General features: G+C 38.8%; 1 protein-coding gene across 3 annotated transcripts in view; it reads left to right on the forward strand.

Moving 5' to 3' along the window:
• Nucleotides 1–1,080: 1,080 nt before the first annotated feature.
• Nucleotides 1,081–26,352, forward strand: part of LOC149806128 (lysosomal acid lipase/cholesteryl ester hydrolase-like) — a 47,058-nt gene continuing 21,786 nt past the window's right edge. Inside the window, exons 1-5 of one of the 3 annotated variants that reach the window (XM_089937353.1) lie at nucleotides 1,081–1,197; nucleotides 7,215–7,398; nucleotides 7,682–7,798; nucleotides 8,491–8,693; nucleotides 20,952–21,195. In XM_089937353.1, coding sequence (XP_089793479.1) covers nucleotides 7,258–7,398; nucleotides 7,682–7,798; nucleotides 8,491–8,693; nucleotides 20,952–21,195 — 705 coding nt within the window. In that variant the 5' untranslated portion in view covers nucleotides 1,081–1,197; nucleotides 7,215–7,257. Of the gene's footprint in view, nucleotides 1,198–7,214; nucleotides 7,399–7,681; nucleotides 7,804–8,490; nucleotides 8,694–20,951; nucleotides 21,196–26,352 lie in introns of those variants that run through there. The other 2 variants (XM_089937362.1, XM_089937372.1) reach the window with 2 other exon arrangements.

The raw sequence follows: 26,352 nt of genomic DNA on the forward strand, positions 1-26,352 counted from the left end.
ATCAAGTTGGTAAGCTCGAAGGAAAAGTGTAATCTTATATGTATTTCGTGTATTGTAAATATGAAGGCTTTATAGATGTATCTCTAGAATGTAGTATTTTATATATATATATATATATATATATATATATATATATATATATATATATATATATATATATATATATATATATATATAATTTAAATAAAGTTCGTTCGTCAAGGAATCAGGAGACTCTCTTTTCTTACAGCATCCCTTACCCTCGCTTGCCATATTCCCCAAGATGTAACGGTATCTACACCGTCATGACTAACACACTTTGTTAAGAGAGCCTGCACCCTTTCTTCTCTATCTCTTTCACTATGGGCAAAGATATTTCTTAACTTATGAGTAAATCCTTCTCATAGCAAGAAATGGGAAGAAGGTTATGATACACGAAAATCCCTATCATAACACACACACACACATTATTATTATATGCGCAGAATATCGTTTTGCTTCAGAGACTATATTTCGAAGATTGACGATGTTACTTAGGGATTCACGGTAATAACTGTATGGAAACATGGGAACCAGTCTGGAAATAGGCGACGATAAAATAGAGTATACATGGAGTTTGGCTGGCCAGGATTGGTTGATAAAAATAAACGCTATATTTTTGTAGGAAGAATCTTATGAAAGCTTATCCTAGTTGGAACTGAAAAAAAGTAGAAACCTTGTTTTACTGATGGAATTTCAGTCCTTTAACAGACAGGAAAACTCATTACTGAAATTAGCACCTGCCTCATTGATGCCGATTTGAAAGCTCATATTTCAAATACATGTAGGTTCAGAAAATGCCCCGGCTCATATCATTTTCTCTACACAAAAGCTGTCATCCAAAAAGCATCTATACTGATGAATATAGGTTTTGGAGTTCTCAAAAATTTAAAGCTATTGGATTTTTAATATCGTGGTGTTTGCATAGGTTTACTAAGGGAACTGAGTACCACGAGTCCTTAGAGGTCCAGCACTGCCAAGTCACTTTGTAGCACGCTTTTCTCGCTTAGAACCTGTTTATCTAGTGTCGTCTACATGTTTAGAGATTCGGCAAAAGTAGAGCTCTGATTGGTCATTTTGACATGTCGTCATTTAAATAACATAAGACCCTCAAAATAAATACAAAACAAACACTATGAGGAATAACGTGTTTCATTTAGTATCCTATCAAGATAATAGGTAAGTTTAGCTAACAGTTTGCAAACGTACATATATGTTTCGTGTTGAAGTAGAACATAGTCCTGTTAGTGTTGCATGCCTCCTACTTCGAAAAGTATTACTGAACATGTAATGTTATTTTCACTTTAAATAACATAACATATTTTCCTTTGTTGTTCTTGCAACTTCCATCAGAAAGTGGACTACCAATAACACCGGTGGCGACTCTACTTTAAAACATGCAAATACTTAAAATAGGCTAGTTAACATGGTTTGCATTTTTACCAACTATAGAATATATCAGATACAAAGCAAATAGAAACAAATGGATACAACTAAATTTATAAGAAAATTCTCTAGACACGATGTCCATTGGTAATACGAATATGCTTGACAAGGTGGGTGGATGGGTATGATTTTGCCAAGCATCACCTATAGTACGTAATAAGTGAAAGGTTATGAATTAGTAACTTTATTAAAAACTCATTTAAGTGTTCAACTTCAGGGACAATCTATATTGTATTTTATTTTACGCGCAATAGATCGCAATTATGCTGTTGTATGTAGACTAATCAAGATGCAACGAGCGTTACATGTTTCATATACATTGGTCCTTGCGTACACTGCACGTAGTCAACATTACGACACCATGTAACTGTCTTCGTCCAGTCAATCCGGCCCCTTGACGTAACGGTCATGTACGCATAACTGTAACCCGATGGCTATCAAGCCTGTCTCATGGAAAGAACAGTTGTGGTCGGTGCTGATAATTGCTGAGAGAATTCCGAAACATTCCATGTTACGTTATAAAATAATTTATTTGCTTGTTTACATTTTACCTTTGCGTCCGTCTCGCGTGCGGAAGATTGTGGGTTTGATCCCTGGCCGAGTCGTACCAAAGACTCACAAAAATGGTACTAACAACTGCCTCGTTTGGCGCTCAGCATTATGAGGTTAGTGTTAGGACTGGTCGACCTGGTGTCAGGATAAAGTGAATGGGTGTGACATCATGCTACATGTCTGCTGCATGATGCCCCAGTGCTAGACAAAACTATAAACTGTCACCCTGCTGACATCGTAGCGATAAGACTGAAAAATGGCTAAAGCTACGTTACAAATCCAAATCTTACACACACACACACACAAACACACACACACATTTTACGTTTCTTCTCCTTTCACCGCATTTAGTTTTTTAAATATCCAACAAAGTTTGCATCGTCGGGTATCATCAGTCCTTCATTCTAAATACCCGTCTAAAACTAATGGCAAGTGCTTGTATTAGCTACTTAGCCTAAATAAATAATCATATACATTTCAAGAAGGATGACATAATATGAATGTTAATGGATATTTTTTAAACCTATTATTATGGTCCGTTTATTGAATATAAAGTCCTTTCGTCATTCCCAGTGTATTGATGGATACTCTCTAGATAGATAGATAGATAGATCGAGAGAGAGAGAGAGAGATGTATATATATGTGTATGTCTGTCTATCTGTATATATGTATGTATGTATATGTCTATCTGTATGTATGTATATATATATATATATATATATATATATATATATATATATATATATATATATATATATGTATGTATATCTATATATATATATATGTATATCTATATATATACAGTATATATATATATGTATATGTATATATATATATATGTATATACAGTATATATATGTATATGTGTATATATATGTATATGTGTATATATATGTAAATATATGTATATGTATATGTGTATATGTATATGTATATGTATGTATATATATATATATATATATATATATATATATATATATATATATATATATATATATATATATATATATATATATTCTGGCCTCCTTAAGCGGCAGTGTCATACCAGTGTTGCATTGCGAACACTTGCGAAGTAGTACTGGGATCGAACTGGGAAAGGGTAGTCAAGAATCTAAGTCAGCGACAGAGCAATTCTTTATTAAAAAAAAAACAACGCTACAATAGATATAGAAGAAAAATTGCACACAAATCACTTTAAATAAATAATAAAATTTTTATATTTAACTAGTGCTAATCGGCTGCACCTAATTCTATAATTTTTGTGTTTTAGAATTAAAGCCAAATAAATTGCCAATATTGTACAAATGCTTAAGAATAAATTATTACAAATTAATACCAAAGTTATTTTCAAATGTATTTTATTAAATTTTTATTCTAAAACTCGAATATTATTTCTTGTAATTTCAAAGGCATTTTATTTCTAAATCAATTATTTTGTAAATTAAAGTTGGTTACAAACCATTTTTACAAAAACCAAACTTAATATTATAAATTAAAATAAATTCTAAATAAATTTAAATCCGAGACGCACTATATGTAAAAATCCATATTTCAAAATAATAATAATAATAATAATAATAATAATAATAATAATAATGTCAGTTGTGATTTTGTGACATTTTTCTTGTTATTAATAGTTATTTTGTGTTTTGTGTATGACATTTGAACACTGGGTAAATTAGTTTTATCCTAATAATCATGCATATATACATGTGCTGCTTCAGAAAGCAAGATACAAAATGTCAGTTTAATGTGGTTGGTGGTCTTCATAAAGGGGAAATATTTAGACCAAAGTCTTTAATTTGAACATTTTCTCTTGAAGTCATTATTATATAAAAAAAGAGTGGTTAGAGATTTAAACTCAAGATTCATAAAGTATAGAAATCCGATTTAGCAATTGCAATAAAAATACAAGTGATAAAACAAAACTAAGGCAGTAACTTTGGGCCATTGAGAAATTAAAAACAACCTAGTTTTAAAACCTCCACAACTTCGAATGGTATACTTTAACACACGGATCGTCTACCTGTTTTCTAACACTGTTTAGTTTTTCAGATTTTCTTTACAAGTGATGTTCATTTGAGCGCAAATAATAAAAGGCAACTAAAAAGCGCAGAATGTCGCATTTTTGTACCAAAGGAAATACAACTGCGAGCAAATGATAGTCCAATGTGCACTCATGAAATGTAACGAAACCGCAGACGAAACAGTATTTATAAAATTAGTAACATCCGGCTGCTTTCAGACATTCTGATTTGTCGAGCTGATACATGTACAAAATGAAAAGACACACAATCATAATTCCCTATGAAAATTTTAGACAAAAATAACGCAGTAAATCTGCTTTATGGCTGACTAGAATATGAACAAAAATCAAGAACCCAACACATTTAATTTAATTTAATTTAATTTAAAACTTCAAGACTATTTATTTATATATTATGCACAGTAAGCTGTACCCAAATACACTATTGATAAGGTGTTTTGTGTGATAAGGTTCTTATGGTTAATGGAACTGGAGAACCCACTGAAAATGCTCCTGGAAACAAAAGTGTTCTCGAATAAAGTCAGATAAAATGGTCATAAATTTGTTAGCCATAGTTTGCACCTGCCAAAAACACGAGTACGGTTACGGTTATTCTTTGAAACAACGATTCGGCCCATAATTTGTGCCAAGTCTCTGACGCCACAACTTAATAATCGTAAAACACTAGATGTTACAAGCATTCTCATCTTCCCAAATAAGGAGCACACTTAGTGATTTGTTTCCTTTAAAAGACTTTCAAAGTAGACTTTTGCTTCGATGCAGATAAAGGACATGCGCACTACAGAAATACTATGTAGTACTCCATTTGACCGGTTTCGTACAACATAAATACTGCATTTATGACATAATCCTAACATCGCATCAGCGGGGGTCGGCTACAGTGGTGAATCATTGTGCAAATCACAAACTGAACTATTTGTGTTGATGTGCTGTAAAACGCACAATCAAACACCAAATTCAACATTTATAATATCGAATGTTTCATGCTACAGAAATACTATGTTGGTGTTGCACTATTATTCGAAATACTGGCTATCCTGAATATGTCGAGACATTTTAATTTTTTTTTTTAGGAGCAAGTTTTTATTGTGAAACCGACAGGAATTTGACATTTGTACAGTATGAGCACTCTGAAATCCATTTAAGCATGACATGCCAAATAGAATATCCAAGTCTGGCAACAGTTATCTGATTCTGAAAGTTCCATGTCAGGCTAAAATCTTTGCAAATATAACGCATGGTGATATGCTGTTGTTAAACGGTAAATCGACAAAATACTCGCCACCTATTCTTCGCGTCTTCAAAAGATATCATTAATACTAACAGTATCATTGCGTTTCGCGGATTATTGTTGTTGTTGTTGTATGGTTTAACGCCATTTTTCAGCACAAGATAGGCTGGCTGTACATGGCGGACAGTATAAGTGGTGGATGAAGAACCCGGGAAAACCATGGAAAAAACCCACCGACCCACGAGAAGCTACTGGCAAGCTTTCTCACATACCCACACTGGCCGAACCGGAGACTCGAGCCCACGCAGACAGAGGTGAGATGGCAATGATCCGTAACGTTGAGCGCGTTAGACCACTTGGACACTTAGGGCCCCCGTTTCGCGGATTTCAGCTTGGCATTGATTGTAGCATAGTACATGTATGTAGGCTTATTTAGGTTTTAACTCTAGGAGTTTGCTACTCTTTCTAATCGTATCGGCATTTTCAACAAAGTGACGATAATAGGCTGGTCCTGAATGACCTCAGATACGGCTGCCACAATGAACACGTTGAAAATCTTGTTACCAGTTTACCTGAATATGGTCATACAAAATTGGTTTTCACCTGACGCCTTCTAATGGTATACAATTTGTCCTAAATAAAAAGGATGTAATCCTTCATCCAATATGGCTAATGCAGTAGCTTATTTTAAATCTTGTTGTTTAAGAACATCACATATGGTTTGAACACTATGCAGTTAATAAGGACAACTGATACAGTAATGCAGTGGCGTCGCTAGGGGGGTGCGGACCGCACCCGGTGACACCATCTCAGAGGGGTGACACCAAAATGAAAAATTGCAAATTTTACAGAGCACACACTGCTCGGTCTAGTCGGATTTCATAAGCGGATAACCGATCATAGTTAAATACATGACTAGCAGGCACAGCAGTGGCGTCGCTGGGGGGATGCGGGGGGTGCGGACTGCACCGGGTGACACCATCATAGGGAGTGACACCAAAATGACATTACTAAGGATTCTGTATGGTCTGTTACGGAAGGAGGACCATGGGGGTGACACCATGAGCTACCGCACTGGGTGACACCAACCCGAGTGACGCCACTGCAGTAATGAATTCTATGTAAGTCTTTCGGATACCTGATATATTTTTGTTTAACTTGTGATCCAATTACAAATTAATTTGGGAGCACAATATTCGGCAAAAATGTTGTCGCACACGCAAAGAACAAATTAGCATAGCCATTTAAAAAAAGAAACTAAAGTCAACTAAGATTTCGCGACATTGTAGGCACGATATACGTCAGAAAGTACGGAAACGTATTATACTCGTTATTACGCCTTAAATGGGCGTCCGCATCTCTAAACACATTTTGGCCTAACATCCGTAAAACTTGATAACTGATCGCTACATGTTTGTCACTCTCCACCCCGAAAATAATTCTGCGGGCGCCTCTGGTACGTTACTTTGTAGAGTATTCAGTTGTCCTATTTCCATTCCGAAGACGCTTGGAAAGTTCGATCAAGAATTGGCACAGTATTGAGATTTTCTTTATTAGCTGTGATTGTCATAGTATTTCACCTTAGTCTAACGGGAGAAATTCACAAAACATTGGAGGGGGTGAGGTGGGGGTTGGCAACTGAAAAAAATTTGTTATCTATAACAAAGTTGGAAAGTCAATAAAGAACACTGCCACCGGGTACCTTGGACCCTCGCGCCGCCTCTGGTGGTCCCGCAAGAGCGTCAAAATTGCGAATTGTACAATATGGATAATACAGCCTGGAATGTTCTGTCAAACTGAACTAACCTTACTCGTTCATCACGGATCATACTGCCAGAAATGTTTATAAATCAGAAATGTGTTAACATTCGCTAATATTAAAGAGTTGTTAAGAAGACAAAGTTATTTCAATAATGCAGGCAAATTTGGATGAAGAGAACGACCTGAAACTGCGTCCAAGAAATGTCGGTCACGCCACGTTCAACGCTACTTTTCCTCTCCTTGTTAAATGCTGTTTCGACCCATCCACTAAAATCGGGCTACTACTTCTTTCAGGAGGAAGAGAATGCAAATTCCATAGACCCGGAAGTTTACATGAATGCAGTAAGTATACTAATCAATGATAAATATAAAAAATAGAACGTACAAAAATTGACACATGACAGCATCACAAATTTCTGAGCAAAACATTTAAACAGATAGCTTCTTTAAATATATTATGCAAGACGATACGAAAAAGACTCGTCAGCCATCGTAAAAATAAAATATTGCATGCGTATTAAGTGTCAGATTGTGATGACCTTGATGAATTATCCTTTCTACTTGATTAATACAGTTGCAGTGAATGACAAAAACAAGTATAGGATCCCGCATCATTACTTTTCAGACTGAGCTGATCACGAGCAAAGGATATCCGTGTGAGAATCATTACGTGACAACCGCTGACGGATTTATTCTCAATCTTCAGAGGATTCCACATGGGAGGCAAAGGACAAGCACACATGATAAGTAGAGCGATTTCTATCTTGTATAAAAAATAAACAAATAACAATAAGATGCATGCCCTGCTGCGGGCCATCTCGCCATTACATTGCTACTGGCGAAATAGATTGTTATAGATCGAACATAAAATAGCATTACTTAAAACAGGGTTACGACACTGTTTTCAAAACATAAAGACCTTGAAATTTATTCAGCTTTTGAGATGGCTTTGTTCAATATTGATCACAAAAACATGGTGGACGGCGATATCAGGAAAGCAGTTATGACAGCTTAATGTCATGCAAAAATATTCACAGCTAAACAAACACTGCGAAAAACAGACGAACAGGTAATGAATTTTTAAACACTTTATTGGTAAATTCAGTTTGCAATGGTCAGTTTCATTTGTAGTGTACACCAGGCATTATGTTATTAAAAATGTGCTTCTGATTGTACTTGTAGAAAATAATTAGGAACAAAAATTACTTAGTTATTATAACTTTACGCATAACAATCGAGACTTAATGCATCACCACTCGTTTCTCGTATAGTGCAGCAGTGGATGCCATCTTATTGTTATATTTTTATGCCACCTAAAATAAACATACCGAAAATATAATTGAACGAAGGCATTTAAACCTGATTGTTAACATTGGTAGTTTTTATTTTCAATTTGCCAATTTCCAATTATTAAGTCTCTTTCTACTGTATATAGGATGGCCAAAGCCAGTGGTTTTACTCCAGCACGGGCTCCTTGGCAGCTCCGATTGTTTTCTTCAGGATTTAGCCAACGAGAGCCTAGCTTACATTCTCGCTGACCATGGCATGGACGTGTGGCTCGGGAACAATCGAGGAAACGTATACTCGCGGCAACATACAATCTTGAAGCCTTCCATGAAGGAATTCTGGGCTTGGAGGTTTGTTTGTTTCTTGCTTTCTTTTTATTTTTGCTAGTTTTAATGGGAGCTAAGTATCTTTCCCAACGACAAAACTTGGGCAGCCGCCATCCCACTACCAGCTCAGCTACTTTGGTTTCCCAGGTTTCAAGGATGCGTTTCTCCTTCGAATACAATTCACGATCACATTAAAGTTATCGATGTAAGCCCTACTGTCTCCCGAATGGGGCCCCGAGTGGCCGAGTGGTCTAAAGCGCTCTCCGTTACGGATCACTGCCATCTCACCTCTGTCTGCGTGGGTTCGAGTCTAGGATTCGGCCAATGTGGGTATGTGAGAAAGCTTGCCAGTAGCTTCTCGTGGGTCGGTGGTTCTTCCCGGGATTTTCCCGGGTTCTTCCTCCACCATTAATACTTACTGGCCGCATAGTCTATCGTGTGCTGAAAATGGCGTTAAGCCCCATAACAACAACAACTGTCTCCCGAATCCAGCCCTCCCAAAGACGAAAATTCACCTTTCTGTCTATAAAATATCGACAAAGCACAATAACTCTTGCCCCTTAAGTCTACAGGTGGCGCTAGTTTAAAGCTTTCGCTGTGAATTGGACAGCCTTGGTTGAATTCGCCTCCAGAAAACAAATTGGATTTTGTGTTTTATTAATTTTATCCAACGAGAATTACATTATTTTCAGACTTACTGCATCTTATTTTAAAGGTGCTATACTTTCTTAACATCTGGACCATATTTATGAGAATTTTCTTCACCTATGTGAACTTAGTCTCTGCATTCTCTAATTGCATGGTTCTCACTGCTACACTATAATAGAAAAATAAACGTGTTTGTAGTTCGTGTTTGCGTACGCTATTTATTTAACACACGGTGTCTCTGATACGCTTAACTTTGTTTATTATTATTATTATTATTATTATTATTATTATTATTATAATTTCTTCTTTATTCATTTTATTCATTTATCGTTTCAGAACATAACAAAGACGACAGAGTGTACGAAATGCAAAGAATTCAAGGGCAGCATGAATTCACAATGATCTATGCATTTCATATACCAATTGTACATCATCAGTTACATGCAGCCCGTATTCGAACTGGTTAAACACTACATGGTCGACAGTACTAACGATAAGTTCAAAGAACAAGGAGCGACGAGGAAATCAAAGTCTGAGAGTACTTAAGTATATAACCCCTAGTATAGCCAGTGTCTCACTTCGCTAACGTCGATAACAATAATTATATTTTTCTTTATTTCTTTGTCGTTTCAGAACATAACAATGACGAAGTATACATTTTGGTATAACAGGCGACGACAAAATTGATTAGTTCTGACCAACTTTTCCCGTCCTTCCGTCTCGAGTCCTAGCTGAGAATTTCAACGCTATGGGGGAAGAATTTCCACCCAATTCTTGGCAGCCCATTGGGCTTAAGTTCCATCGCATGTCTTAGCATAGCCTTAGGGGCTGCAAATCTGGTGCATGGGGTTTATCAATGAATGGAATGAGCAGTACTATCTGACTGAACCAACTTCGGTGTGATGCTGCACTGGTTACACACCGTTCAGTCCAGCCATACGGCGAGCGATTCATACCGTTCAGGGACAGTGTGGTTTCCATTGTATACCGTACCACATTTCGTCAAATAGAGCGTGGAATGTTGAATTTGTCAGAGATTTAATTGATTGATCCATTCGTTCATCTATCATTAGCCACTTCACTGGTAATGCCGCAGTCAATCCTACCGACCGTACGACTGACTGAAGTACCGATAGCTTTGTTTCGACAAGCTGTCTGTACATGTCTTACAGATACTACTAGCCATTTACTCACGGATTACCCCTCTGGGACGATACAGTGGCCGCCTTAGAGAAGATGGCCACGCCTCGTCGATACCTTTTTGGGGTATGCATTATACGGATAATGTGGGGATAAACTTGTTGATAGCTCACACTCGGGTTCTCCAAGGAGATGACCAAGTATAGGTTTCATGCTGATATAGAGGAAATATATTTAATGTTATCGATTTCGAAATGTTCAACAACCCAACCTATACACCAACATAAAGGGTCAAGACCTCAGTCGATATTGACGATGAGGAAGTGAAGCCCTCCTTTCGTTTTCTATAGCTGTCCGGAAAAATCAAGGAATTTCTGATAGGCAATTCCAGAGCCTTTTTCTGAGACTCGAATACAGCGTCCTTTATATCAATTTGGTACGGAACTTGTTCTGACGTATTCTGTACAGATCTCCGCCGTTAGGCAAAATCTACTCGTCAACACGACTTCGCCTACTCGTTTAAGAGGGATAAAGGAGTTTTTTTCATGCCACTTCAAAGCACATTCGTAAAATTGTGGCCACGTCATTGTTGTTGGATTTGGCGTCACTGGCAATTTTCCGGTTAGCGGACAATGCTGGCAATGACCACGCCTGGGAGTCTACGGCTGAAATATTCAAGTTGATTCTCCGGGCGGCCCACCATGCAATGGCGAATGCTTTGACCGCTTCCGCTAACTGGGATCTTGTGCAACGGGACGCATGCTTATGCCTTTCATCGCTCAGGCCTTGTCATGCACAGACTCCGCGAACCACACCTATGGATCGCCTCTGATGTTTGGTGGCAAGATAGAGGAAGTACGGAGACAGCCATTCTCCTTCCTTTTCTCTTCACAAAAATAACGTTACAGATCACCCCTCCCAAATCTCACTCATTGACGAGATGACAGGAGAGGAGATAAATTGGGATCGTTTACTTCTCGACCGTAGAAACACCAACGGTCCCAACTCTAGCTGCGGAGACAATCTGCTCATCAGTCTCGGAGGCAGTCATCTTGTGGGAGTAGGACACCATGTTTCACTACGACCAAGCCTCCACTCTCACCGTTGACTCCTGTGCCCGACCGCCCATAGGCAGTTAACCGGTTGGTGCCATACTCGTAGGTTACCCAGTTATCATTCTTTAGGAGAACTACTACTACCTCGTAAATCCGGCCCTCCGAGATACCACTTTTAGCTAAAGAGAGTTAAAAGTTGTCTGCCGGCCTATGTCGTGGTCTGGCAGAATGATTTCCCCTTAGGTATATGACTTGGTGCCAAAGCCTAAAAATATCTCAGTTACCACTTTCGCGCGTGCGAAGAAGCACGCCCTCGCCACGAGAGACCTCGCAAAAGCCAAAGTTACGCGGATGATATACCACAAGTTGGAGGAGGTTTTCTCTTCTATGGAAAGTATACTCAATCTATATTTCCAACTTTTTCTCTTTCTATCAAGACAAAGTTCTGCCTTTACAAGTCACATATTTAGGTAGTTGCCACTTCACATTCAGTTTGGACTGTACTTATCATATACGTGCAAGTCTCTAGTGTTTATATAACTCCTAAAGATGTGTTCTTCCATTACGTACGGGTACACATTGGCGAGTTTCTATCGAAGTCTTTCGTAGCGTCCTGGCGCCAATTTTATATTTTTATTTGTACGGATGGTCTCTGTGTCATTTTCCTTACAAGTATTGCCTTCATAATGAATATTGTCGCACCTACTGTGTAAGTCTCTATAAGCGTGCCTCATTTCCTTTCAGCGAAGTTTTTATTGTGTGCAATGTAGACATTCGTGTTCATTACTGTATTTCTTCCGTTCGAGTCGGACAAGTACAGCTCAGCGCTCTCTACATGGTTTATTCAATCACCTCCTGCGTATCACGTTTCTTTAGGCGACACTCGAGTCATGTTTACCTGCACAAACTTTAAATCATATTTATAGAGCTCTTAGTCGCTCGCACGTGTTGCCTACCAGACTTCACAATATATATTGGCACAAGCGAAAGTAGTAACTGAGACAATTTTAAGCTTTGGCACCAAGTCATATACCTAAGGGGAAATCACTCTGCCAGACCACGACATAGGCCGGCAGACAACTTTATATATATATATATATATATATATATATATATATATATATATATATATATATATATATATATATATATATATATATATATATATATATGTATGTGTGTGTGTGTGTGTGTGTTTCATGACCACTATTTTTAGCCTTGGAACACCAGGCTTCAATGATTTTAACTACACATGCCGTCCTTGACCTTCCTTACATTCCGCAGACATGCAGCATGATGTCCCACGCAGCCACATTATCGTGGCACCAGGCCGACCAGTCTTAACACTAACCTCTTAATGCTGAGTGCCAAGCGAGGCAGCTGTCAGTACATTTTTATAAGTCTTTGGTATGACTCGGCTGAGGATCGAACCCTAGACCTCCCGCATCCGAGGCGGACACTCTAACCACCAGGCCACCGGAGCGGTCTTGACTGTTGTCGATTTCTGGGTTACCCTTTTAATGATTTAGCTCTACACAACATTGCGTTCCATGGACTGGTGCAGGGTTACCGTTTTATACGTTTTTCTCTATTTTGTTTACAGATTAGAACTATGGGCAAAGCACAGACAACATACAACTCATCAGGACGAAACTTTATGGGGACAAGGGATATAATTCAACTTACCCTTTAGTAACGAAGCACCGGACGTTTTCTCGAGCTGAAACAACTGCGGAATCTACGTCACCACCACACGGCTAAATATTTTGGAACTCACTCTACCTTACCAACTCAGGGTTCGACTTGATTCCTCTTGCGGAACAGTGGGGGACAAAGCCAACAGCCAAGTTCCCTCTCATTCAACAGATACACGGACAGGTTACATGGATCAACTATACCATAACACGTCCCAGGTAATGATCCTAACGATATTCTTCACACGGATGACCGGTTTCCGTTGCGACCGGCCTAAGCCATATACTAGAGATCATGAAGGGTCAAACCTCATTACGTTGTGCTCAATAAGAAACAGCCCGGCTTCCATTATGTCAAACCCGAATTTGGCAAACATGTACAGGGACCAGTCTAATCCTCATACCACCTCGAGACGCTCATTCGGCACGATGCCACGAATAGTTCCTCACGCATCAACAGCTGACACTTCGCAATTTCTCTATACTCAGCCACGAGAAGAGACTCTTTATTGACTGTCTTGAAGTCACTGTTTCTAATTCAGGGCGTTCCATTCTACGAGTTTAGTGAGTGACAGACCTCGTCACTCTGCATCAGCTAGTTCTCAAGCGTTACAGGGGACCCGATCCTCACCTCGCACAACCAAGATGTTGTTGTTTTCCAATACCGTAATCTCTTCTACACTATCTGATGGCATGGGAAGATTCAGCACACGGATGTTTGTCCTCCTCCTACCAATCCATCAACAACATGGACCAGATCTTCAACATCTGTTGATCTCATGACGGAATGAAGGATTTGGACTCTAGTTAGTTTCACATTCTGGGAGAGTTTAGACGTTCTGACTCGCCTTGATCATCAGTTGTTGGCGGTTCTACGTTTGCCCAGCCCCCACCAGTCTTTCATTCGGAACCTCAACAATTGACAGTGATTTCGCCGCTTTTGGGGATGACACTGACACATTCCGCATGTATGGATCGGATGCCCTTTGTTGAAACGCGACAGTTAGTGAGCAATATCGTTGCCTTGACGTCGTTGTTGGACTTGTGTTCTCTCTGGCTATCTTCCAACCTATAGAACCTAGCTTACCTTCTCCCACCACGAATACCTCAGGGTATGCATGGGAATCGCTCTAAAGAATGACCAGAATACTAAGCGGATCCGCTTAACACACTTTAGCCATTGCCGTAACCACATCTACCAGTCTAATCGGCGGAACGCATTATGTGCCTTTTGCCTGCACATACCCGAAGGACCAGGGGGCCCCTAGTGGCCGAGTGGTCTAAAGCGCTCTCCGTTACGGATCACTGCCATCTCACCTCTGTCTGTGCTGGTTCGAGTCTCGGATTCAGCCAATGTGGGTATGTGAGAAAGCTTGCCAGTAGCTTCTCGTGGGTCGGCGGTTCTTTCCGGGATTTTCCAGGGTTCTTCCTCCACCATTAATACTGGCCGCCATGTATAGCCTATCGTGTGCTGAAAAATGGCGTTAAACATCACCACAACAACAACAACAACCCGAAGGACCACTGTTCGGTCAAGCTAAGGGCATAACCTTTATCCTCTACCATCTGTTGAAAATCGCAATGGGTGACGTCCGTAAACATGCCATCAAGGAAATATATATTTCCATCTCTCAGGCAACCACAGCGTCGATATAGGGATTGTACTGGAAAGTAATAAGCGGACTCGAGGACCAGTTATAGAACATGAACCTCTGACAGCTGTCCTATCAAAACTCTACCCACTGAAGGTAGTTTTTTTTCGCATACTAAACGGATATAATACCGAGAGGGTTGCATCATTTGTTGGTCGCCTTTTCTTGGTCCCAACGGCAAACGATTCTCTACGTCTGGTCATCGGCGTAAGCGCCCTCGATTCATTCATCCAATCTCCTTGGTCCCCACTGGAAACACACACCGCATTTTGAACGCTATCCTTGGGGAAGACTTTGCCGTCACTGTGGACTTGGAAGGATGGCGCATACCTTCATGTCTATATTCACAAGGCTTTCAGGACGTTCCTGTAATTCGCCTACAACATTGTATACCATTTCAGGGCACTCCAATTGGGGCTCAACGTCGGCCACTGGATCTTCAATCGTCTGAAGAATCGAGTAAGGGCGCAAGTCCGGACCATTTCTATAGAGGCAACATCAAGGTGCCTGGACGACATCCTGGAGCAACAACTTGAGTGAGTTAACTGCAGCAAGACAAAATAGCCCTATTTCCCAATACCACCATGTACAATCTCAATGATTTGTTCATCTAGAATGGAGTTCAATACACAGGCAAATATTTCGTCTTCCTCAGGATTGGGCACTGAAACGATCCAAGGTAGCACCTTACTTTCGAGAAAATTCTATCAACACGGGAATCCCTTTGCCTACTAGGCTTGCTCATTGCGGACGCGGACCTCATGCTCCTAAGTCGCCTTCTACAGCATTGCTACTGTTTCCTCTGCACTAACGGAGTTCTAAAGTTTGACCAATGGACCATACTCTCACCACTGAAGACCCAACTGAGGTCCCATCTGCGGAATTGGGAGCAAGCTAACTTGGCTCACGGCGGATATCCGTCTACACGTCTACCCACTCCAAATTATAGTCTGTACCGATGAAAGTACAGAAGACTGGGGAGCACGCCTACTCCCATCATCTCGGGACAACAGCGGTGCATGCCCTTCCCAAGAGCAACATCTTTATATAAATAATTCTGGAGACGACAGCCACTGTAAAAATCCTTCACCGGTGGCAGGAATATTTGCTTGGTAAGGGAGTTCTCATTCTGTCATACAGCTCCACAGAGGTGACTTGTTCCAAACGACAGACAGGAACCCAATCCCACAATGGTGATTAATCTCGAACAAGGTGAACTCCATGCCTTTGCGTCACGGTGTGGGACTTTCTGAAACAATGATGTCATCAACAAAGCCACATACATATTCGCCATACCCCAGAACGACTCAACGTATTGGCCGACTCTTTGTCACGGAACAATCAGCTAGTACAGATGGAGTGGTCTCTCCATTCATCGGTTGTTAATCAGACATGTATCCGATGAGACTGACCATTGGTGGACATGTTTAACACCTGATTCAAAACGTGATACAGAAAGCAAGGGAATCAGCCTGTCGCCTCATCCTCATTGCACCACTCCGATGGGAGTAGTTCAAGATTAGCGACCTCGTCAATCTTGCATCGGGAACACCGCGAAAAATTCGCGTTTTCCATCATCTACTCGTACACGACAGCAGTTGTTCCATCCTACTTCGGAGCTCTCGAACCAGCACATCTCGATCATCACAACAGACCCTCAGATTAAACAAATTTTGCAACCAGTACTAAGTGGAGAAAATTGCTCAAGGTGCGACGGCCCTCAACTTTGAAAACATATGAAGTCATATGGCACATTTTCACGCAGTGGTACGCAAACGATAATATCTTTTCTCTCCCAGATATCGATACCACAGATAGACAGTGTCCTCCTGGGCTCTTCGAAGAAAGCAATTAGCACAGAGTACGATCAAAGGTTAATGCTCCACGATCGCCGACATCTTTCGTCATCATGGTAGATAGGATATCAAATAAACACGGGACTTACACTACTTTCTCGCCAAATTTGTGTATACACGGGCAAAATAGTTAACCCTATGCCCACAGCGGAACCTATCTTGAGTATTAACCTGGATGCATAAGACACCATTTGAACCAATTTCAAGGGTGTTCTGGCGCTTTTTTTCCTACTGGACCTGCTTCCTCATGGTGTTAGAAGAATTTGAAAAATACATGTGTTATGTGTTTTTAGTTTAATTGTTTGTTAGTTTTAAATTTTTTAAAATTTCATTACATGTAATTGTACCGTAACATTGTATGCTGGACTTGACAGTGTCCAAAACTGAGATCATTTCTGCTTGACCCGACTTACTGTTTTATTTCATTTATGGAAACAACTAATAATAGCTTGATTATTCTCAATGTGCATGAGCTTATTATCAGGATTATTATTCAAGGCAAACAAGGACTAATACGTTAATTTGGGTCAGCGTTTTGGAGATTCCTAAGTGAATTGTATACGTTATTATGTTATGTGTGTGTGTGTGATTTGGATTTTGAACGTAGCTTTAACAATTTTTCAGTTATATCGCTACATGTCTGCAGTGTGGCAGTTTTTAGTGATGTCTAACACTGGAGCATCATGCCGCAGACATGAATCATGATGTCCCACCCAGTCATATTATCCTGACACCATGCCGACCAGTCCTAACACTAACATCCTAATGTTGAGCACCAAGCGAGGTAGCTGTTAGTACCATTTTTTATGTCTTTGGTATGACTCGGTCGGGGATCGAACTCGCGAACTCCTGCATCCGAGGTGGACGCTCTAACCACTAGGCCACCTGAGCGGTCTATTATATGATAAATAAACAAGGTTCATTAGATCATTCTAGAAGTTATTTTCCATTAGGTAATGGTTAATTTTAGTAAATGCTAATTGTTACTTGAGGTCAAGCAGAGAGATAGGTAATCTTGTGACTGTAGGATTTTACCATTCGTGCTTCAATATCTAGCACCTTCAAGTTGTATTATGTTGTGACCAGTTTGGGCTAAATTTTATTTTCTTCAAATTACTGAATTCAAGTGATTTTCTCGGAAAATGCAAAGGTGCTCTGATAAAATTCGTGGATAAAGACATTCACTTGATTTTATTCTGAATTCAAACCTGGAAAAATATTTCTGTGATTCAACAAGACTGTTGACACATCAGCAATTCGTAGACTATAACAGACGTGTTATCACCTTCAATTTCGGATCTTTTTGGGACTTGAACTGAGTTTTATTCAGGACTTTTTATTATTAGGACTTGTCTATAAGTCTTGGATTATTCTGGGATTTAATTCGCAATACCGTATGGTCTTTTTTCTTATTTTTCAATTTTGATTCTAGGTAAATAAATTATTTGTTAAATTTTACAAAGCTCTTTGTCTTCACTCTATTCTGTGACATATTTTAAGAGCATAGATTCGTAACAGAAAATGGGGGGGGGGGGGGCTCGTCAGGGATATGAAGTTTGCTAAAATATTTCAGAAAACTTTTTGAACTTTAAATTCCCCTAGTTTCGTAATTTTTAAAATCCCAAGTATTATTTCACAATTTAGAAATCTTTAGTTAAATCAACAAGCTTATCACAATGTCATCAAAAGTTGAGATCTTTATTTCAAATCCTATCCAGGAGCAGTTGGACTCCTTAAAAAACATGAATTGCTTCAGCTTGCCAGAAAAATATTATCTGAGGCAAAAGCTTCTTTAACGAAGCAAGAAATAAAAAAAAATTGGTCCAGTATTTGGTGGAAAAGAATGTTCTGGAGTGCTTTGGATTTATTAGTAGGTCTGTATCAGACTCTGACACAAAAGTAACGGAATTAAAATTAAAATTAAAGATGGAATTAGAGTTAAGAAAGTTCGAGCTACAATAAAGACAGATGCAGTGAGAGAGAGAGAGAGAGAGAGATGCAGTGAAGGAAGAAAGGAAGTATCAATTTAGATCAAAATAGAGCTGGTAATGGAAAAGCATTTTGAAAAAACAAATTGAGCGTTCGACAGAGTGCACTTTTAGCAAAGCCCAATACATATATGCTTCCCAGTCGGTACAGCAAAGTGCTGACCATGATCTGGTTAAGGTATGTATCTTAAGGGGTCATGAGTTGATACCCGAGGCTTATCGACAAGGTTTTAGGAATTCTAGAAAAATTAACTGACCAGACCTATGCCGAATTTGCATGGGAAAAAGTACGATAATTTGATAGGTTGTTCTCTTCTAAAAAGGCTAATAAAGATTACGAACATCTCAGACAACTCGTACTAATTGAAGAATTCAAGAAATGTGTCCATTCTTACATTAAGATTTTGTTTTGAGCATAAGATCGAAAACTTTTAAAATGCTGCTCGTACTGCTGACAAGTATTCCTTAGCTCATAAAGTTTCTTTTGTAAACAAGTCTTCTACTCAGCAGTCTTCTGGTAAGAAAGTATTTCAGCCTAATTCGAGCCCTTCTAAACTTCAATCTGGCACAAATTTTATAAATCAAGTTTCTGATAAGATTGATCAGAAGCTCTTGTCTTTTCCTACGTGTACCTATTGCAAGAAGGACACGTTATTTCTGACTGATACAAATTAAAAAATAAGCAACAGAATCTAGACAGACCTAATCGAAATGTTATTTTTAAGAGGTCAAGGTCACGGTCATGTATTGAAAGCAATACATTTGATTTTATTATGGAGAATAATGAACCATTCATGTCGAAGAGTTCTATATCGCTCACGGATGATTCGGCCAGTCCTACACCTATTAAAATTTTAAGGGACACTGGAGCTTTTCAGAGTCTTATTAGCAGGTACTTTGCCTTTTTCTGAGAAGTCTTCTTCTAACGAGAGCGTTCTTATTCAGGAAGTAGGGTGCGGCTTTCTTAATGTTCCTCTGCATTGTGTAAATTTGTCATCACACTTAGTCTCCTGACCCGTGAAAGTCGAAACAGTGTATTCTTTACCCATGGAGGGCATTCATTTATTACTAGGTAATGACCTGTCTGGACGAGAACGTCGATACTATTGAAAAAGAATTCCCTAATTTATACCCAGCTTGAGCAGTTACTACAGCTCTTGAGAATGATGTTGATGAGGAAAGTATTTCTTTAGCTGACACATGTATTGGTCAGGCATTTAATGAGGTCACTCTTACTCCTTGTTTGGATCAAAGAGTATTGATCACAGTGATCCTCTTTTTATGACTCATTCTCTTTATTCTACTCAGCATGACAAACGACAAAAATCAGGCGTCGAACAGGAAAAAGATCCCGAGATCTCCGGTTTGTTTCAAAGCGCCATTAATGAAACTGATGCTACATGAGTACCCGTTTGCAATTTCAGTATAAATGGAATTCTTGTGAGAAAATGGAGACCATCCGAGGTACCTGCTGGGGACTAGTGGTCAATGAACTATCGAATTGTAGTTACAAAATCGCGTAGACAGGAAACCCTTAGCTTGGCCGATGAAACTCCTTTGGCTGGTCATTTAAGGATTAATAAGACTTGCATGATCTTGACTCACTTCTATTGGCCAAAAATTAAAAGTGATGTTTGTAAGTACCGCAGATCTTGTCACACTTGTCAAATGGTAGGATAACCCAATGAGAAGATACATAAGGCTCATCTTCAACCTATTCCTGCATTTGACGAACCATTTAGCAGAATTATGGTAGACTGTGTAGGTCCCTTACCTAAGACCAAGTCGGGTAACCAATACTTGCTGGCCATAATGTGTGCATCAATAAGATTCCCTGAGGCAATTCCTTTGAGAAATATTAAAACTGAAACAATAGTAAAAGCTTTGATAAAGTTTTTTAAAACTCGAATTTGACCTTCCCATATCTGTCAAGGGTCCAATTTTATGTCTGGAATTTTCCAGCCAATTATGCTTGAATTTGGCATCTAGCAATTCAAGTCAAAGGTTGAAATTAAGGTACGAAAGAGCTACAATGAAGAGAATTTTTCAGTCTGGTGATCCTTAAAAGCATGATTTAAGAAATTCAAGAAAACTTTATTTGCAACGCATTACAAATATATTGAGCCTCAGCCTGAACTTTTTAAATATTACAAACTTTGCAGAACTTTATAACATGTACATTCAGTATAAACTTGACTAGTTCGTGATCATGAAACTCGTTAATGTTATTATTATTATTATTATTCCAGTTGGGACGAAACGGCAAAGTACGACCTTCCAGCTAGTCTGGAGCACATACTAAAAATGACTGCCGCTGAGCAATTGTATTACATCGGTCACTCCCAGGGAACCGAGGTAGCTTTTGCTGCACTGAGTGAAAACAAGAAAGTTGCTGCAAGAATCAAACTGTTCATAGCGATGGCACCTATTGCTTACCTGGGCAACATAAAAGGAGCACTTAGACTTCTTGCGCCTCTTACTCGGAATGTTCAGGCAAGTTAACTGTATCTTGTACAATGCATTTAGCAGTGTTTTATTTTTGAAACGATCTCGCTGAGTTCTTTCTTCTTCATCATCATCTATTTTTATCATCTTCTTCTTGCATTAGTTTCTAAAAGAGAGCAGTCATCTTCCCATCCCCATAATTCTCAATAACGTAACTCCCTAGGAGTGACTTAAATCTGGAAACAGAAATCACTACTCCCTGAATTCACAACGATCAAAATTCTCAGCAGATAAAAATCGACAATGTTTTTCTCCCCTCGACAAACATGCCCCATCTACCAACTGCAGAGTATCAATTCAAAAGTGTTTTCAATGGTATAGCAGTGTTAGGGACCAGCTTCGCACTGCTAAAACAGACCGCCGTAAAGCTGAGAGGCTTTGGCTTTCCACCAGACTCACTATTCATAAGCAAATCTATGAAGCCGCTAAGAAGAATGTCACAAATATGGTCCATGCAGCGAAATCAGCCCACTACACTACTAAGATCATGGAAAGTTCCAGCTGCAAAGAGCTCTTCGAGATTACTAACAAGCTAACGTCAGGGAACAAATCTACACCACTTCCAAATACCTTCTCTCCAGTTGACCTTCCGGACATATTTGCAAATTTCTTCCGTGACAAAGTACAAACAATTAGAGATAAGCTTGACACACAATTTCAATTGACTCGTCGTCACCATACAGTTAGGATACAGAATTTGAGCGGCAACCATTCGCAGCATTTGAACCTGTCTCTGTGGATTTCGTACGTACAATCCTGATGAAGAGTGCACCAAAGTCATGTGAACATTATCCAATTCAACGTCACTGCTGCTTGGGTGCTTAGATCCAGTATTGCCTTCACTAACTGATGTTATTAATACCTCTCTCTCATCAGGGGAATTCCCATCATTTTTCAAAACTGCCATTGCAAAGCGTCTGCTGAAGAAACCAACACTAGACCATAACGATTTAAAGAACTACCGCCCAGATTCTAATATCCCATTCATATAAAAAATCTTAGAAAAGGTTGTTCTATCCCAGCTTGTATCTCATCTGAATTCAAACAGTCTTTTTAGCAGTGTACAATCTGCATATCGCCCTTGCCACAGTACTGAAACTACTCTTCTAAACGTAGTTAATGACATTCTCTGCGTTGGATAGCGGAAAGATTACAGTCCTCACCCTCCTTGATTTGTCTGCAGCATTTGACACAATAGACCATGATATATTTCTTGACCGTCTTCAGCATGTATTTGGCATTCATGACGCAGCCTTACTGTGGTTCAAGTCCTACTTGGTCAACAGGACACAAATTGTGTCTGCAAATGGAATACACTCCAGCCCAGTTAATCTATGTTGTGGTGTTTCACAGGGGTCTCTTCTTGGACCTGTTCTCTTCATTATGTACACTCAGCCGCTCTCAAGTGTGATAGATCATCATCCAGTGTCTCACCAATTGTACGCTGATGACACCCAAATATACAAATCTAGCCACCCAACTGAAGTTGATGCTACCATCCAAGGTGTAGAGAGGTGCATTTCTGATGTGAAATCATGGATGACATGTAACAATCTGCAGATGAATGATGATTAAACTAAGGCCATTCTGATCACAACACAAAGAATTTTTAATTCACATCCTTTACCGCAAACAATAAATATCAGCAACACCAACATCAAATTTACACAATTAGTACGAAACCTAGGTGTTACTCTGGACAGTACTCTCACATTGCACCAGCATGTCATGAATATATGCAAGGCTACATATCTTGAGCTGAGACACATCAGCTCCATTCGCAAATATCTTTCAGTTGATGCCACTAAAACACTTGTGTGTTCATTAGTACTTTCAAGACTGGACGATTGTAACTCAATTCTGTCTGGTTCATCTCACTATCTACTCTAGAAACTTCCAAAAGTTAAAAACACTGCTGCTCAGATCATATGTAGAGTACCACGATCAGAGCACACCTCCCCGCTGCTCTGTACCCTACACTGGCTATCCATTCGATCCAGAATCAAACACAAAATTTGTTCTCTGTGCTACGTTTCACTGTCGGACTCTAGTCCAACATACCTATCCGATCTCACCCATGTGTACACACCAGCAAGATACTTACGCTCCTCTTCTGATAATCATATACTCTTTATTCCCACTATGAAAACAAAGTCATATGGACAGTGTTCTTTTGCATACCAGGGCCCAGCAACGTGGAATGAATTGCCCACTGAACTTAGACACAAAGACAGTGGTCCCATTCAAGAGTGCTCTCAAAACTCACTTATTTTGACTGCAAGAACAAACTTAAAGACCTAATAATGTTTCCTACCTTAAATATTCTCAGCATGTTTTTTATGTTTTCTAATTTCATGGTGCTTGTTTCTGTAATCATATCATTATATATCTTTTTTATCTTATAGGTGTTGTCTAATGTTGTAAAGCGCTTACAGCTCCTAAAGATTAGGCGCTATACAAAGTCCCCATAATAATATAATAATAATAATGTGTGTGTGTGTGTGTGTGTGTGTAACATTTTGGGGGTCGGTGGTTCTTCACGTGGTCTTTCCGGGTTCTTCATGAACTATTTATACTGGCTGCCATATATATCCTTGTGCTGGAAAATGGCGTTAAACCCCATAACAACAACAACAACAAAAGACCTACATGTCAAAAGAGCTTTAAAGTGTTTTACTCTATAATTTAAAGATAACCACAAAAAGCACAAAAAAAACCCCCAAAAATATTTTGGAGGATACTGCAAAATAGGAGCTCATTATCTGATCTTCCCACGATAAATGCTGTCATCGGATGGGGATCTCATATCCTCCAGAGTTTCGGCGCTGATCCACAGCGCTATCGGTGGGTATGCCGACTAAGTTGATCAGACTCTGCTTGGGGGGCAGGAGACATATTTTATGTACAAATTTAATGCCGCAATCAACAACCTAGTATAAAAAATCATAAAATTTCAAATACACAAGTAAGGTCAAAAAGGTCCATATATTTGAATACCTATATTAAAACAATGCATACATATATTATCCACTTGACCAGAGAAGTCAATGGCAGTTCATAGCATAAGTTTATGCACCCGAATCCCAAATTTATGCCTGCAATTTTCATGTCCGAAGGTCATTTTTGACACCATCTGATGCTAACAGTGCAAACACAAACCGTTTTCCTAGATGAAAATTTTGCGAAACAGTATGTGCTAAACAGGCTGATGCAATTGAAAATAGTTGTCATCCAAGCCGTTTTGTTTAGATATTCTACTTGCCCCGAACACGTGTGTTTACTGCTATGGGAGGCTAACTTTCTAGCCGACTATTGGTATTTCACTATCAATATACTGCAGAGTAACGATGGAAGGCGTACATGGCTAAAAATCAATTTCAAGAACACAAGCCTGAAACACATAGTTCACAAATATATCCATATCTTTAATTAGTAAACAATAATAGCTGAAAAAGTCACACCATAGCAATAAGTTAAGAAATTTGCCAGGGGCCAATTTACGAAACTGTACCCTGCCACCTTGGAAACCGATTAACTTTTCCATTGCTTCTCTCTTACGCCTAATCCAATGTGAGGTTTGCTCAACATATTTGCCAACCATGACAACCAAGTTCCTTCGGCTAGGTATGAAGCGCCGTATCGGACAATTGCTGGTCCAATGAAAACGTTACAGTTTAAAACTTAATGTCATATGTCGAGAATTCCTATTTCACGTGTTATATCAAAGTGCGTATCCTTAAAGTTCCATCGTCTAGGTCGAGATTTTATATTTTGAATTGTGCAGCGGTGGTTGAAATTTAAATGTGCTATGTCCAGAATTCCAAGTTCACATGTCGAATCTGTGTGTGTTGAAAGTTTGTTTGATTCATCGAGTATTTAGATTTCAGCTGTTGAAATACATAACGTTGGTTGAAACATAGATATTAAATGCTGATTTTTTTTTTATACGATTGTATCCCAGCTGCTCCCATGAGAACGTTGCCGTTGAAATTTCAATGTCGTATGTCAAGAATCGAATTTCACATGTTGAATCCAACTGTTTTTCCTTAAAATTCCGTTATCTAGGTCGAGATTTTAAATTTTATCTGTTGAATTGTACAGCGGTGATTGAAATTTTTGTTTCATTTGTCGATTATTTAGATTTCATCTGATGAATTATACAGCGTCGATTGAAACTTCGATGTCAGATGTGTTTTTAGATTTTAGCTGTTGAAGTGTACAGTGGTGATTGAAATTTTAACGTTGAACGTCATGAATCACATTGTCTAGTTAGTTCCATTTCGTATGTCAAGTTTTTAGATTGTATCTGCTGAATTACACAGCGGTGGTTGGGCGGTTTCGTTTGTCATATGCTACTTTTATATAGTGAAATACATGTTGGTCTTAATAATACATTACACAAAGAGAATATTTTAATGTTACAATTCAGAATTATATCGAGTATTAAGATGTATCATTTGTGTATTCAATAATGAGACCCCATTACAATTTATACATTTACAATTTGAAAGTTATCATTCATGGTTAAATAATTACTAGGAACTTATTCGTTAGAGGTCGCTCTCGCTAAAAGAACCGCGTTATTTTTAAATATGGAAGATTCCCGTTGGTTGATTTTTATGAACAAGTGAAATATCTACTTAAGTTTAGTTATCTTACTGCTTTTTATTGAAGCAACTGTAACTAGTGAGCTGCAGGACTACATTTTAAGTATATATAGTGAATGATATTCTTATGTTTTGCTTTATCATACCTATCCAAATATATGGACCTTTTTGTCCTCATGTATTTTATTTTTTACGAATTGTTAGATTAGGCAGGTGTATCCATCATTAAATTTGTGCATAAAAACTGTCCCTTACATTCAGATAGTTCCCGAATGACGTCATCAGCAGCCATATTTGTGGTATGCTGGCAGGTTTACCGTTGAATTTTTATGGATTTGGAAGTTGAAATATATTTATTGAGTCTGACGATACCGTTACAAAGCACACATACATAAATAGAACGCGAATCCGGCTTTCTTTTAGTATCGATCTAATCTGTTGATGCTAGATTCTACTTTATAAGTTGATTATGCTTCAGTTTCGGCTTGTTCAAAAGCGTCAGTTTTGGTGGTTGCATTTAGGAGAAACAGACAGGTTG

The sequence above is a fragment of the Sinohyriopsis cumingii genome, chromosome 2 (genome assembly GCF_028554795.1).
Source record: "Sinohyriopsis cumingii isolate HCF-2022 chromosome 2, ASM2855479v2, whole genome shotgun sequence".
Taxonomy (NCBI): Eukaryota; Metazoa; Mollusca; class Bivalvia; order Unionida; family Unionidae; genus Sinohyriopsis; species Sinohyriopsis cumingii.